General features: G+C 32.8%; 1 protein-coding gene across 1 annotated transcript; it reads left to right on the forward strand.

Moving 5' to 3' along the window:
- Window positions 1-5,157: 5,157 nt before the first annotated feature.
- On the forward strand, window positions 5,158-14,143 carry LOC108761558 (laccase-4). The gene is made up of 9 exons (XM_018508167.1): window positions 5,158-5,534; window positions 5,998-6,282; window positions 7,226-7,499; window positions 7,798-8,002; window positions 8,610-8,794; window positions 9,808-10,003; window positions 10,624-10,836; window positions 11,335-11,565; window positions 12,664-14,143. The coding sequence occupies exons 1-9, from the start codon at window positions 5,158-5,160 to the stop codon at window positions 12,840-12,842; spliced, it is 2,145 nt and encodes a 714-aa protein (XP_018363669.1). The 3' UTR covers window positions 12,843-14,143.
- Window positions 14,144-17,472: the final 3,329 nt, after the last annotated feature.

Raw genomic sequence — 17,472 nt, forward strand, 5'->3', positions numbered from 1 at the left:
GATATGTTTTTATATTTCTAATTGTTTTGCATGTATTAAATAAGTATACATGAAACTCTATATAAGGACAAAGAGTAGAGTTTTATATAAACATTTATTCGTTTGAGCCTTGGGAGATTTTGTTTAATTTGCAAAATAAGTTGTTGTGCAATCATGTCACACGGAAATATATTTGTAAAACATAATGAACATTGAAGTGTGTATTAATCAATATTAAATAAACCTGACAACATGCGGCGAATTTACACAGACTCCCTTAGGCGATAACTTGTTGGATGGAAAATTCTTACGTGGCAAATGGATATGACTTACGGAGCTGGGCTATAATAAATCATTATTTCGTCGACTGACGGATAAATTTTGTAGAATCGGCTTTATGTGTGGCAGTAGCAAAATGCAGCGAAGTGGTGCGCCCCGTGATTTTCATCGGAATATAAATCATTCGGTAGTCAGAATAGTATTTCTCGTGCGTTACGGCCAGCGATGTGGCCGGAAAACGCTGCTTCAACTTCGACGTTTACACAGATCGACGTCGATCTACCTCGATCGAACAGGAACTCGTAGTTCAATATGTACGTTACATCACTCGCCGTGTAACACGTAACGATTTTGATGGAAAAAAAGATTAACGAGCGCACGGCGCCGCATTCGTACCCCAATGCAATTTCACGGGGTTCGAAACGCGACTGATCGTAGAATTGATAGGTCACATTAAGTCATCCACGTAATCATAGAATCAGAACAATCTAGAGTTTATGCTATCGAGAACCAGATAAACAACTATAAATGTAAAATATTCTATTGATTGAAAAAATAATTTATGTAACATTTTGAATAGAGATTTAATTAGAGGTTGAGTAGAGAGAGATTTAGATTTGTTTAGAAAATATTATTTCTCTCTTGAAGTTAAACACTTCAAATATTCTTTCAATAATATCAAATAAAATAATATAAAATTTTGTTACTTTTTACGTTATTATAAAAATTTTGGTTAAAGCTGTAGTTCTCAGTTATAAAAATTTTATAAAATTTATAGAAATAATTTTATTAAACCTTATCATTTTTTATTGGACTTATAATAAACACTTCTCATTCATAAAATATAAAATATGTCAATAACACTTATTCAAGGTTATTGCAGAAATTTTTCGCAACATGTCTCAAGTATTCCAATGCTACGAAATCATAGCAATTGAAATGAAAGAAAGTGGCTCGCATGAAGAAGTAAGAAAATAGTTTCGCTTAAGTGTAAGAACGAGAAATATCGGTGCCACTGCAAGAAAAAGCAGCACAAAGTTGTGTTCTGGTAATAATTGCGCTGAACTCCTTGTTGCAAGTCTTGAGAAACGCCATTTTCTATCCTGCCGACGAAGGTCATGATTGTTATGAATTTACGACACTGATTGCCAGATACATAATTTTTGTATAAATCATGTTGTATTACACTCAAAATGCATTCAGTATAAAGATAATATTTGATTTTAATACACTTTCCGTTTTGGAATTAGAAACAATAAATTTGTACAAAATAGATGTAAAATATCTTATTTAGAAGATAATTTCAAATGCAATATTTTAGGATATTGCTTAATTAGAACTAATATATTGTAATATTTGCAAAAACAATAATTCCAGATCTACATTGTATAAAGTAGAATGTTATTGAATTGCTCTTCATCGTACACTTATCTGAATAAACCTTATGATTAATCAGTAAAGCATGAAATATTAGATGTCATATCTGAAAAATCTCACTAAGATAAATCTCAGACAGCGGCGGCTGATCTTTACTAATAGTACATTCTATCGCAGCATACCTTTGCTAACTTCAAACGTGACTACAATGCGCGAGTAGTTTTCTTCTTTTTTAATTCATAGAATTCCGTGTCGAAGAATTAAGTTAATCTGTTGTGATGCAATAGGAAATTAATAAAGGTACTTTCTGAAAATAACAATATCCAATAACAATTATCCAATTATGTAGAAATCAATTTCAGATATTTAAGTCTATAAATATATATTATAAAGATCTTGCTTCTATCAGAAGTACGGAATTAGAATGTTTTATCAATAATGAAGATTTTAATTTTTTGTCAATATTGAAGAAGTATGATCGTTTTTGGAAATTATATTTAGTGCAAGGATATAATTAATATATTTATATATAATTTAATATATTTATTTACAATAGATAAAGATCAGGACATGTGTAAATTCTATAAAAATTTTTTAATTTGTGAATAAGCACAGATCACTTTGCGACTAAGAAGACGGATAGAATCTTTTAAATTTCGATCGGGATTTATATATCTCTCAAAATAAGAATGCCATTTTATACCTGTACAAGAAAAAGAAATGTCGGAACTTCAATGAACTTTCACGTCTCGGTCGCGCATTCAAGTGCACTTATTAGACTTAATCTAAATCCGACAATATTATGAAAAATTCAGCTTTCTATTTTCAAAAAATTCTCAGAACTTTATGAGAAGAAAACAAATTATTTTTGTCTCTTGCAGCTTTTCTATAAAGTTCATAGTATTTAAGTAAAATATTATTCAAGACCAATATTAGGCAATTTTTAATCATTAATATCTTGTTAACTATTGTGAAAATTGCAAAATAATAGAGGACTTTTCGACTCAGTTTAGTCCGCTCTATCTACACAAAAGTGATTGGCAAAAAAGTTCGGGACACCTTGGTATACATATACGTATGTGTGTGTTATTTGTTATGCCTTCGTTTTCTAGATGGAGTTAGATATAAATAATTTCTCGTATTTAAAAGTGCGTTACAATTGCTTATAATTAGACACAGAAACAGAAGAAACGTATTGTAATGCTTAATTTTTGGAAGTAGGGTTTTGGAGATTGTCCATACCCTACATGAATTGAAATAAACATAAATTGTAATATAGAATTATGTAACACGCATATACATACAATCTCTCTCTCTCCCCCCTCTCTCTCTCTCTCTCTCTCTCTCCCCTCCCCCCCCCTCTCTCTGCCGATGATAATATACTAATTTTCTAAGCTGCGACTAGGGTTGTCGAAATTAAATAGAAATATTCACTATGGACATATATATTTATCATCAATTAAAAAACTATTTACATTCACCCTAAATGAATAAACATCGTATCGAATATATCGAATAATGAATATGTATTCAACGTATCTGACATATTCGATATAATGCCAATTCTGGGTAAATATAAATAGTTTTTGCATTGATGAATATATTCAAAATGGATATTCCTATTCGATATCGAATAGAAAATTTAAAAGGCTTTATAGTGTTAGATCTGTGTTATTCTGAAAATACCCGAATGTCTCGATTCCAACGTATAGGTAGCTTTTCATGAATTACTGAAAATTGAAACTATCAAATGTAACGAGTTGAAATTGCTACAGTCAAACTTTTCCTACTTCTTCTGCATTATATATGCTTACACGACCGATCGATGCCGGAATAGAAGCAGAAAGACAGCTCTTAATGATAGAGTTACGACATCATTCGTAGCTTACGATAAAATAATGATATATCACACGACATACCGATTGTACGAAATTCAAGTAACAAGGAACTTAGAGGAAAGTCATCGATACCGACATACTACTTTGTCTTTAGACAATATTTCTTAAATAAAAGGTAAAGATAAAACTTTAAAAACATAAGTATAAACTGAAAAGTGTCGTCCATCAGATAGTATAAGTAGTTTTTATAATATTGTTTGCAATTTTGCAATAATTAATTTTTTCGTAAGGTAAGCAAAAATGAGCGTCTAAAACTGACACAGTAGGCAGTAATGTCACGTATTCCTATTCTTTTTCTTTTAACAGGAATTATCTGTATAAAGTATCTACAAGTGAATGTATATAAGATATTCCAAAATCTTTTCACTTCGTTATAAAATATTTTTATTGAATTATATGCATATTTACTTTATGCTATTCTGCAAGATGCAAATATGTAACGCAATTGTTTTTCAAGATTTTTTCCACATATGCATGATTATCTTCAGCTCCAATAAAGCTATTTGACACTATAAAAGATAAAACAACTTTATAAGGATTAAGTCAATTTATGGTCTCTTTTATAGACAGGTGTGGCAGTTTACGCTGCACCCCAATTTTTAATTTAAAATCATATTATGAAAAAACTAAGAGAAAAAAATAATATAAATAAAACTGATTTAGGATATTATAAGCATTTAAAATAACGTAATATTATCAATAATATAGTCACTATTATTTAAACTACGCAATTTGTAAAAAAAAATCGTCAAAATTTTATTTTCGCATTCGTAAAATTCGTTTTTAGCTGATTTGATATAGAAACAAGCCACAAATACATGAATTATGAGTTTGTACTTCTTTAATTAGCTAAACAAATGATGATTTTATTAGTATTAATAAAATGCAATAGTTAGTTTCTGAGAAATAAGGGGGTGTCACTTTAGGAGACCTACGTCAGTATCGGCGACTTTCTTCTACTATTTCACAAGTTGGAAATCCAGTGTATCACAAATAAATGCTCAGATACGAGTTCTGTTTTATACCTCTTTCATTGCTTCTCATTTAAGGTTTTCCTAGAAAGACTTTTTCTATCGTAATTGAATTAATTAATTTATCACAAAAATAAATGCTCAGATACAAGTTCTGTTTTATACCTCTTTCATTGCTTCTCATTTAAGGTTTTCCTAGAAAGACTTTTTCTATCGTAATTGAATTAATTAATTTCTGAAATGATTAATAAAACTTTGCATCTTGTAAATTATTGTTATTAAATTGAGAAAAAACAAAATTTTGCAAAAAATATTTTACAGTCGTAAATAACTCTAATGGATAACATTTAAAAAATATTAGAAAGATATTAATAAAACGCCTGCGCTGTCTTCAGTCTTATTATATCACAATAATTAAAGATTGAATAACCTAATGAGTTTGAATAATTTTATGAGAACGACGTAAGCTTGCATACACATAACTCTCGTTGCATAAGATACATATTTATAGTATCTAAAATGTATCTTACTTAGATTGACCTGCTTTTTGCATTGATTAGATCTATAGATTTTAATCTATTTCCATGATTGCTTCTTCTTTAATTGAACACTAATCGACTTCTCATGAGCTTTCGCATTTATTCGAATATCATATGTTTGTTCAAGTAGCAGATCAAGTAGCAGCAGCTCAGTCGTCATCGGCCACCTTTTGGAATCCCTCTACCAGCCTCTTCTCTCAGGACGATGGCGCAACTTTCTTCCCTACGGCCCATGGCCTGGTGCAGACTCACCCGAGCAGTAGTGCATTCCGAAGTGGTTTTGGCGGAATTGACAACCTCGGTAGTCGAGGAGTGACAATGAGGCCGCCGAGAACGCGACCTCTTGATTATACTGAACGTGCTACCGCTGAATTGCGGCGGAATCCGTCGCTCTCGTCGCCTGAGGAATGTGCTCGCGCCTGCCGTGAGGGCGAACCTCCTAGAATATGTTATTATCATTTTACACTTGAACATTACACCGTACTCGGCGCGTAAGTACATCTCCAAGAATCTCAAAACGATTAGCTTCTAACTTTAGCTACAAATCTACATTAACGTGAATATTCCTTTCCTATAAAGTTTTATATTTATGAATTTATAAATATAAATGTAAAACAATTTAATAAATTTTGATTACTTTTATTATTTTTATATTGTTATTACTGTTTTTATTCTTCTTACATTTATGATATTATTTTATTTAATAGTATTAATATTATTTTTTGAATGTGATTTACAAAATGGCGAAATTCTTATAAAAAAACTTTTTTTAATCAAGAAAACGTAGATGTGTTTTAGAAAATCAGTGTTAATTCTTATTACTACAAAATATAGTTGAAATTGAATTTCTCTATACGTTTATTATATTATGTATTGATTTGCAATAATTTAGGACGTATGAATTGCACGACTTTGTTAATTAGTGTATTGTGTAAAATTACCATAAATTTTCAGAGCGTGTCAAGTATGCACACCGAACGCTACCAACGCCATATGGAGCGAGTGTCAATGTGTTTTGGCGGACGGAGTGGAACGAGGTATCCTGACCGCGAACAGAATGATCCCCGGCCCGAGCATTCAAGTCTGTCAGGGCGACAAAGTTGTGGTTGACGTAGAAAATAATATTCAAGGATCGGAAGTCACGATTCACTGGCACGGCGTGTGGCAGAGAGGAAGTCAGTATTACGATGGTGTACCTTACGTAACGCAGTGTCCCATTCAACAGGGTAATACATTCAGGTGCGCGATCTTATTTTTAGTATCACAAATTTATATATCTTTCATAAAACAAAATTTCTGAACATAATTTTTAATTGTTTATATGTTGGGGTAAATAAAATTTTTTATTCTTACAAATTGCTTACGTTTAATGAAATGTGAGCAATCAAGAAATGAAAATATATTTTATTAAATTTTTCATAATTCATAAAAACTAAGAACTGTTCCTAATATCTTCAAATAAAGTTTATACCGTTTTGGAATGATATAATAACTTATTAGAGTGTGATTTAGTTTTGAGGGTTTTGCGAGAGATGACACTAATGTCAGTGTTGTCAAAGACATTTCAATCACAGCTATTATTTCTTAATGCTTAGTATTACTCCATGATATTTAGCCGTTTACTAACAATATTCGCAGTAAATATCGTGTTTATACATTTTAAAAATGGAGCTTCCTAAAGAACATTTTCGACATGCGTTGCTTTTGTTTTTTAATCAGAAAAAGACAGCGGCTGAAGGTCATAGAAAGTGATAGAAACTTATATTGATGTTACTCATTAATATAATATTAAGACATATGAATATTGTTTTGTCGATTTAAAATGGTGATTTCAATGTTAACAAAAACTGGAAAACACAGATTTACAAGCATTATTGAACAAAAATCCAGCACAATCCATTTCAGAACTTGCGAGAGAATTATATGTTGATCGTACAACAGTTATTAAACGTTTACATGATATGTTGTTCAAATAAACCAGTTTTTAAGAAAAAACTCTCAAAACTAAATCGTACTCCTAATATTATTGAAAAAACATATTGTAAATGTTTTCTTAAAATTGGAACATTACATATTTGCAACATACACAAATTAATATATGTATGTATATATACATCTATTATAAAATTTATATGACAGGTTTATATATTCATAATATAAAACGATTACATGGCATCTAAAGGTACCAATGGATAGCCGGAAATGAGGGTACACATTTCTGGCATGCTCACACTGGCATGCAAAAGATAGATGGTCTCTACGGAAGCGTAGTAATCCGGCAGCCACCGAGTAAGGATCCCAATAGCAATCTGTACGATTACGACTTAACCACGCACGTGGTGCTCATTAGTGACTGGTTCCACGAGTTCGCTGAAGAACGTTTCCCCGGCCGTCTTGCAGTCAATACCGGTCAAGCACCAGAAAGCGTGCTGATCAACGGGAAAGGTCAATTCAGGGTAGGTCTCACTTATTGTTAGAATATTAATATATTATACCGAACAGAGAATAATATTATCTGACATTATTAACAAGCACATCTTGATTTATAATTCATAATAGAAAAAATGTTTTTATAGTAAATATACATTCTTTCATATAAATAAAATTGCAAATGAAATTTAACATTTTCGAGACATTTTAATATTTATTAATTGCTATATTTTTTAATATAGAAACTGGATTATAATTTATTTCTGAACAGATTTGTTATTTCTAATACTTTGTTGTATTAATAGCTTGCATTTTTTGTTGTAGGATCCTAATACTGGTTTCATGACAAATACACCTCTCGAAGTGTTCACGATAACTCCAGGCCGTCGTTACCGATTCCGAATGGTTAATTCCTTCGGATCTGTATGCCCCTCTCAAATTACGGTCGAGGGTCACACTCTCACCCTTATCGCCACCGATGGTGTAGCGGTACAGCCAGTACAAGTCAACACTATTATTTCATTCTCAGGTAAAGCAATTAATCCAAATGTATTACAAGATTTTAACTAAAATTAAACAATTATTCATGAAATGGATGAATAAATAATAATAAATCATTCATAAAATAAGGCAAAAGATATTGTGAATATAAATTTTCTGATAAAACAGTTAAAAATCACGAAAAATGAAACATTCTATGTTATAAATCAGACCTATTCAATTTGAACTCCAGAGTCAAAACGTAAAGTCACTGACGCAAAAAAATTCAATGTAGGTAAGATTTCGGGGACTGTAAAGTATTGATACGTATCTGAATGACGCTTATCAACATTTTACAGTCCCTGAAATCTTACGATAAATTTTTTTGCGTCGATGGCTTTGCGTTTTTGCTCCGGAGCTCAAATTAGACAGGCCTGTTATAAATGCATATATAATAAATAATAAATTAAAATAATTTTTTATAAACAATTAATTTAGTCAAATACTTAGTAAAAAAAATTGATTGGTAAAAATTATTTAGGTGACAGATTCTATTAGACACGCTCAACTCTTAAGTGCGTTCTTAGGCCGATTACAAGTTAATTCTATTGTCATCCCGCGCCAAATGTCGTATACAATTTTACATTCTCTCTTAGGTGAACGTTACGATTTCGTTATAAATGCCGATCAGCCTGCCGGCGCTTATTGGATTCAGCTTCGTTCTCTCGGAGAATGCGGAATTCCGCGAGCGCAGCAGCTGGCTATTCTGCGATATGCTCGAGGTCCTTATCAACCATCTACTGCACCGCCTACATACGATTTTGGTCTTCCTCAGGGCGTTGTAAGTATATATTTATTTTTAACATTAAAAACGATGCATATCGTACAGCTCTTTGCTTGGCGACAATTAGAGACAAGATTAAATTTTTCTCATAAGTTTCCAATTTCTATGATCTTACGAAATCTTATTTCAACATGCACTGCCATCTGTGCGAATGAGACTAATAGAAGAAACTCGTACGTAACTCTTACAAAAATATAAATTATAGTTCTTTATTTAAATTTAAGTACTGTCTATATATTATCGAATATGTAGATAGTATTTAAGATATCGATTTCAATACGATTCATATAAACAAAATGTAACAGTAAGAAAAAATCTGAAGATTATCTTCAAACGATACAATAGAAAACTTCCCAATCTATACCAGTTATGGAAGGAATGATGTTAAACACTTAAAAACACAGAATAGAAGAGTCTGATATATTGAAATAAAATTCCTTCAAATTTGAAATATTTGTATTTAAAAGAATAAAGTGTATTGAATGTTTATAAATTATAATTCAAAATATATTGAAAGAATTAACGCAACTATCTCACAAATGAAAAGGTAACAGAATTGCATAGAATCTGCTCTGTGTTTTTAAATATTAAATGTGAAAAAATTAGTTGCATATAATGTAAAATTACATATAAAAAATTTTTCAGTTATTAAATTAAAAAATTCCTCTTAATAAATTAACATACGTTCCGCGTAGGTTAGCGGTAAACCACGTAAAACTTTCTATTTAATATTTTGGCTCTAAAGAGAAATGCAATTATTAAAAAATAATTTTTACAGATATATACGGATGTATATTAATTATGACATATGATGATATTGGTACATTAGGCTTTCTTCTTTAATAATTAACAAAATTTTGGTAACTATTATGAAATACATAGAAATACAAAGAAAAATACCGTGATCCACGCGATGTGGTGGCCATTTAAAATTGGCACTGTCTGAAACAAGTTAATAAATTAGATGAAGACACAAGGAGAGCGAACTTTCAAGCATCTTTTCTTTTCAGGTTCTAAATCCTCTGGATGCCATTTGCAACCGACAACGCGACGATGCAATTTGCGTGAGCCAACTAAAGAATGCCGCCCACATCGATAAGGGTCTTCTACAGCAACGCCCCGATGTGAAGATCTTCCTGCCGTTCCGTTTCCTGTTCTACAGACCAGAAGAGGTCTTCCAGCCACAGACCTACAATCGCTTCCTCGGTAAGAAAGCGCTAATAGCTGCCTTAATTCGCAAAAAGGAAACAAACGCATCACGCGATGATTGCATTTGATTTTTGCTTCGCGTAGGCACGGCACTTCTCAGGCTTCCTTAGAATAATGTGCCCCTTTGAAAAGGGATACAATCTACTTATCTCTTGGATTGTATTCAAGCACGCGTTGCACGCAACATCTTCGACGATTCCTGAAGCTACAAGAATTACGAGATATTTTATTAGATACTCCGCGAAATATATTATTCACTATAAATTTGTTTATATACAATTAATTTTGAATATATACATATATTATATTATTCTATATTATATTATTACTAGTAAACTCGATAAAGCGCAAATTACTTTCTGTTTGTAAAACGTACAAGGAGTTTCAAAATTACTCTTTTTTGTTAAGAAATTTAAAACTTTTAATTAATCAAGAAAAACGCATTTCTGCGTTTTTCTTGATTAATTAAAAGTTTTAAATTTCTTAACAAAAATATGCAATTTTTAGTAAAAATTTGTGCAATTTTCAAGCTTTATTGCTCCAGATTTAACTCATTTAATACTCATTTAATACACAAGAAGTATGCAACTTATTGTATAATTCCGATGTGTCTGCAGTTGCGCCGACCGGCGACCACGTGATTTCTCTCGTGGACGAGATCTCGTTCACGTTCCCGCCGGCGCCTCCGCTCTCACAGATCAATGACATCCCACCTGAACAATTCTGTAATGGTGATAATAGGCCAGCTGATTGCGGCGCCAACTGTATGTGCACGCATATGGTCGACATTCCATATAACGCGGTAGTTGAGGTGGTTCTCGTAGATGAAGGTATGGATACAGCATTTGCCATGATTATTATGCTAACTGTCTTCAAGAAGGCTGTTCCGGCATTTTGAATAAACAGATATTCTTCAAAGAAGTTTAGTTAAAAAAACAACATTTTCATATCTTATATTTTTGATCTTATAATTTCTTTCTCATTACAATACAATTTTTTTTAATACTAAAGCAGATTTCTTTTAATCACATTTAACCTATGAAACTATATACACGCAAAGAACAATTTTATTAAAATATCTAAAAACTTATAATAGATCTAAAAATAATTTTGTTGGACTATCAAAATAATTGCTTAGGAAATTTAAACATAATACTGTGTAAAAATTTTTGATATTCTGGCAACTAGCTTGAGCGTCATATATAATTATTTTAATAATTCAACAAAATTATTTTCAAACCTGTATCTAGCTATTAAATACTTCAGTAAAACGTTCTTTTCGTGTATATAAATACCCTTTTTAATTCTTCGTATGCGATCGATTACAGTACAACAGCCCAACTTGTCGCATCCCTTCCACTTGCACGGATATGCGTTCAATGTGGTCGGTATTGGCCGTTCTCCCGATAGAAATGTGAAGAAAATTAATTTGAAGCACGCCCTCGATCTCGATAAGAGAGGTCTCTTGCACAGAGAATTCAACCTACCTCCTGGTAAGGACACCATCGCAGTTCCCAACAACGGTTATGTCATCTTCCGCTTCCGCGCGGACAATCCAGGTAAGTTAACAAGGACAATTGAAAACTTTTCGCGCGATAGTCCGATGAGATGCAAACCGTTTCCGTTCGCAGTTGCTCGTATAATTACGAAAGTTTGCACGGCACATTTACATGCACTGACCTATCTCTGTTGTATGTTTTGTTTGTCCAAGTGTATTAGTAAAATAGTTAGACGAAAATATCTAGTTTCTAATTTTACAATGATTTTGCGATTTTAGAGATAATTCACAAATAAATATTTGATTGGGAAATAAGAGCTATTATATAAGCTATTATATAATAAAAGCTTCGATCGTAATAAGCATTTTAAATTTCTAATATTGATTATGCTTCTCACAGATACGGTCTAAAATAAAGATATTGAAAAGCTATTATATTTAATAACATTGAAATATCAATTGCATGTCGATAAAACAATTAATTTATAACGTTTTAAATAGAATACAAATTACAAAGTATAATATCACAAAACATAATATGGAGGTAATGAAATATTGTAACTGATATCAAATGAAATTGTTGCTGCTGATGAAATTTAATACTAAATTAATATTATTAAAATAATATTATTAAAATAAAACTAATGTTTGTAATTGTTCCATAATTCTGCAATCAAATTTATAACGGTGAAATTAATAATCATTGTTTTTGTTAAATTATGGGAATTTATAGAAAGCCGTTATAACTTTGATTATAAATTTTATCATCATCGATTATTGCAGGGTAAAATAATCGTCGTGACTAATCCTAGTTATTTTAACCCTAGCTATATACATTGGGGTCTCAGAAACCTCAGTGCAATTTGCTAAATCGGGATCTTTTCGTGTTTCTAAATTTTTCTCTTTCTTCGAATCTATATATATCTCGAAGTTCCTTAATTCCATCAACTTTTACACATTATGGACTTGTTCTTAATTAATTCTCCATCGATCAAAAAAAAAAATTGATTGAAGTACGTCCATTTTTACGGAAGTTACGGTAACAAATATGGATGGGGTCCTAGAGATCCGAGTGTGTATATCAAGGGTAGAAAAAAAGAATGTGTACAGCTAAGGTCAATATCATAAGTAGAAATCAACACATCGATTTTCTTTGTAGGATACTGGCTGTTCCATTGTCACTTCTTGTTCCACATATTGATCGGCATGAACCTGGTTCTGCACGTGGGGACGCAAGGGGATCTGCCGCCGATACCACCGAATTTCCCGACCTGCGGTGACCATTTGCCGCCCATTACGCCACCATTGTCGCTGAATGTGTTGGACGCGTTCCATTGATACGTGCACGAGCTTAGAAACTGAGAGATGGAGAGACGCTCCAAAGTCCATACGATACTTGTAGCATATTCCTGTAAAGTAGCGAGCCTATAATATCGACTTTTTTTTTTTTTTTCAAATATGCAACCTCGTCGGCCGTTCTCGAGAACGTGCTCTTGGCTCGAGAACAGCGATCGATCGGGCGAGGAATCCGACGGATGTCGACCCGCTGCCTCGCGAGAGTGGCTAAGAGCAAAAAAGACGGTGAGGAAAGTCAGATGTTGAGGAGATTCGCGAGGCAACGGGTTAACAAAGGCGATTGACGCTCTGCTAGGCGTTGCGAAAAACGACGAACGTTCTCAGAGGTAACGATGACTTTAAGGTTGAGAGATTATGTGTTGACGGCAGTTGATAATTTATTGTGTTCCAGATGCTTCACCCATCACTGTTATTTATGCTAAACCTACGTGTTATCCTTGTTACCTTTGCTTGTTACGAAACTTATTCCTATTTCCATTCACATTTCGCGATCATAAAATTTTGTTACAACCATCTCTTACGTTAAAACATATTTATTTGGATATATCAAAAAAAGTCTATTGGATATGTAAACTGTATCCGTAACTGCAACGAATCCGCAAAATGTGGCGAGTGAAGCATCTCAGCAGGAACCTTACGAACGTTACTGGCTAACGTTTGTAACGCTCTGTAAATAATGTAGAAATAGTCACTATACTTAACGAGATATTAATGTGGGAGTAACGGGGTACGTAGAATAAGAGGGGCATCACCGGGAAGCCGTGATGACGGTTCGGGTGGAGAATTATCATTAGGATAAATGCCCTTCCAACAGGCTGGATCTGTACGATCACGGAATCCGCGACTATCACAATTATTTAAGGATCCTTACATATTAACTTTAAAAGCATTATAAAGATAAAAATTATATTTCATACGTATAGAACATAATATTTATTTAAACTAATAGTGACTAACTTTATATTAACTGTAAATCATTCAACTTTATTTTCGTTGATCAGTCATTTTAATCATCTTTGCAATTACATCATCTTAAGGTGCTTCTACATAAAGCCCATTCTACATAAGACGCAGAACACGGATCGTAGGTCGCAAAACTAGAAACTAACGTAACGTATTTTAATTATGAAGCCTATTCTACATAAGACGCAGGACGCAGGTTGCAGGTCGCAAGTGGAACGTATTTCAGATTGTAATAGGTCGCAGACCGCAATACATAGGACGCAAGACGCAGGACGCGAAAGTTGAAGTTTAAAGGCCATTCTCCATAAGACGCAGAACGCGGGTTGCAGGTCGCAAAACTAGAAACTAACCTAACGTATTTTAGTTATGATATGATTGTAGGACGCAGAACGCAGAACGCAGACAGTTGGGTCAACTTCAACTTTCTGCGTCCTGCGTTCTGCGTCCTACAATCATATCATAACTAAAATACGTTAGATTAGTTTCTAGTTTTGCGACCTGCAACCCGCGTTCTGCGTCTTATGGAGAATGGCCTTTACCCAACTTTCTGCGTCCTGCGTTCTGCGTCCTACAATTATATCATAATTAAAATACGTTAGGTTAGTTTCTAGTTTTGCGACCTGCGACCCGTGTTCTGCGTCTTATGTAGAATGGGCTTAATTCGCAAATCGCAAAACGTAGTTTGTAAACGCAGACGGAGATTTGCGTTTGTTTTTTCATTGTATGCAGTTGATTTTCGTTTGTGTGTGTCTTGACTGCGGTGATCGTCATTCTGCGTTTGCTAACTACATTTTGCGATTTGCGAATTATGTAGAGCACCTTTATACGTATTCTTACTCTCTAAATTGTTTGAAGTGGAATCTCACTCCAAAGAGTGAAAATTGAACCAGTTGAAAAAAGTAGCTCATTTTTCAATCTTTAAAAGTAACATTTCTCTTTTCAAAGTGTTTCACTTGAAAAGTTTAGAGAGTATCTTTTTATTTATTTGTTCGTCGTTTAAAACTGAAGAAAAGATATAATAACAAGATAAATAATTTTGTAAAAAGTGTAACACGATTGATTGTGATTGCAAATGACGAATTTCCCTCGACAGATCCAGGCTCTTAAAACAGTCTTTTAGTTAGGAAGTGAATTCGCGCATGTGCCGCGAACAGCCCGAAATTGCTCGTTTCATTATTGTTCTGTCAGCCTAAAATTAAAATTGATGAAAGTATCGGGGTGATATTGGCGCGGTTATTCATATTTAACATAAAGACCACGAATCGTAACAAACGAATGTCCAAAGTGCGACAGTATCGTTTACCTTTAGAGGATTGGGGTTTATTTTTAAATTAAAATCTTACAACTCTTCCTCGATCATTTGTTATAATTCATTATTTCTTGTCTCATAATGTAACACTTTTTCAGCGTCACTGTAATAGCTTTCCCGTCCTGTAAAGGTTAATGATTGTCATTCTTCTTTCGGCTGCATCAGCGTACATCAATACATCAATATATTTATTTTTTTCACCTTCCGTTTGCGTTATCTTTCGAAATTCAACGACATCCTAAATTGATCTGTCTCGAAGGCACAGACGTAGGCTGACATTTTATCATTAATATATGCGCAATGCATACTGCGCAACAATAGCTGTACATTTATTCATGGTGCCTCAATTTTCTATAGATATATTTACATGCAACTCACAATTAACGCTTAAATCGTTCGGTCATACAAGGTAAACACATGCAGAAACATTAGGGTAAGTCCACAAACTTTAAGAGGGCTTAAGTCATAAGTCGAAAGAGATAAAGTGACAATAATTTCTGTCTTTAAACTGTTGTTGCGCAGATTTAGACTTTAACCGTTAGACTTAAGCGAATTGAGCAAAACCCAATTCTTATGGCCTAAAAGCATAAGTTCTGTGGCCGATGTACCGTCACTTACAAGCTTACGGCCTCTTAAAGCAAGATTGTGGACTTAGCCTTACTTAGATATGCGAGATCGCAAACGCGCGTGCGTCGTGCCTTATATCTATAGATAAAATTTTCCTGATACATTTCGCTAAATACACTCGTCAGGATCACTGAGACACGAAATACTCAATAGCGTAATCGTGAAATGCACTTAATTCGCCGACTTAATGCAAAAGAGATGTAGCGTGGATTAACGAATTTTTCAGTTGGTATTGCCAAGAGAAAGGAAATCCATTTTTCTATTGTCATAAAAAAAATATAAAAAAATAAAAAAAACGAATAAAATCATTTAACCTAGAGATATTTTTTCATAAACCACTAATAACTAGAATATACAAAAGTACATAATTTCGTACAACATACTCACAAAGTCTTCCTTTCGTTAAAATGAAAACGAAGTACCACCTGAAAAATCATCCTTTTTTTTTTTAAATTGTAATCCTTTTGCATTGAACTATCGAGTTGTTGTTGCTTTCTCGAGTCGGCCGTTCGCTTTCTCGCCTCGACAAAGGAGAATGTTCCTGGGATTAACAAGCACGATTTAGAGACCGTGCAAAAGCCGACGCGAATCCGCGATGTGAGAGCGAGAGGATGTTATCTACGATACTATCAATCGAGGCGGTCGGCTTCGGAGACTGTGACAGTACGTCGATCTATTTGAATAGACGCGGTTTTGTGGGATAGCAAATATACGCTGTGTTTTTAAACTAATCGTTTTATTCTTAGTAAGAAATAGTTTAAAAGAGATATCAAGGAGATAACGTACCTGCCGTTTAATTAACTGTATTACGAGCACATTGATTCCGTGTTTTCTCGTGAGGAAATCTTCTAAAATTCATTGACTCACTCATGGCGTAACGATGAACACAGTGATTTCATCGTCGACGCTTAATGATGATTTATCATTCGCAGGCAATAAGGAATATGGGATACTTAAATCTAATTAATTTTCTGTGTGAAGATAATCTGTGTGCAGATGATATTGTATCGTATAATTAAGGCCAATCAGATTAATCGCAACATCGATACATGGCACTTTTAATGATGAATCCGGTTATGGAATTATTATAATTAATTATTAGGTATAAGATTAAAGGCAATAATAGCCAATTATTATGTCCCGGTAAAAAATTTTTCACACTTGAATATGTATAAATACGTATAAAAATCCCGGCGGCACACTCGGCGTAAAAAAATTACTTACGTATAATTACATATAAAATTATGCATAATTATGTATGAGCAATTTTTTTTATATTTTTTCAAACTTGTTTTTTTCTAAAACAAACAATACGAAAATGATCCTTTTAATTATTTTTTATGTTTTCACATTACTATTATTATTTCTATTACATTAAAAAGTAATTTTACAAAAGAAAAAAAGTATGTATGAACATGTATGGACATATTTCATGTATAATTACACATGTTTATGAATATTTATGAGTGTTTATGTATATTTATACATATTTATGCATGAAAAACTTTTTATTGGGGTATTATTTGAAAACGTCATGTTAATCCGGTGACATTATATTTGCATACATTCAGAAAGTCATAAAGTTCTAATCAAACTTTTAAGAATAGCTAAATAATTATACATGCGATAAAATATTATTGTTTTACAAATTACATGTTCAATTTTTAAGACATGCACTCCTCGCAGGCTGTACATTATAAATATTTTTATTGT

Source organism: Trachymyrmex cornetzi, unplaced genomic scaffold (assembly GCF_001594075.2).
Source record: "Trachymyrmex cornetzi isolate Tcor2-1 unplaced genomic scaffold, Tcor1.1 scaffold25, whole genome shotgun sequence".
Classification (NCBI taxonomy): domain Eukaryota; kingdom Metazoa; phylum Arthropoda; class Insecta; order Hymenoptera; family Formicidae; genus Trachymyrmex; species Trachymyrmex cornetzi.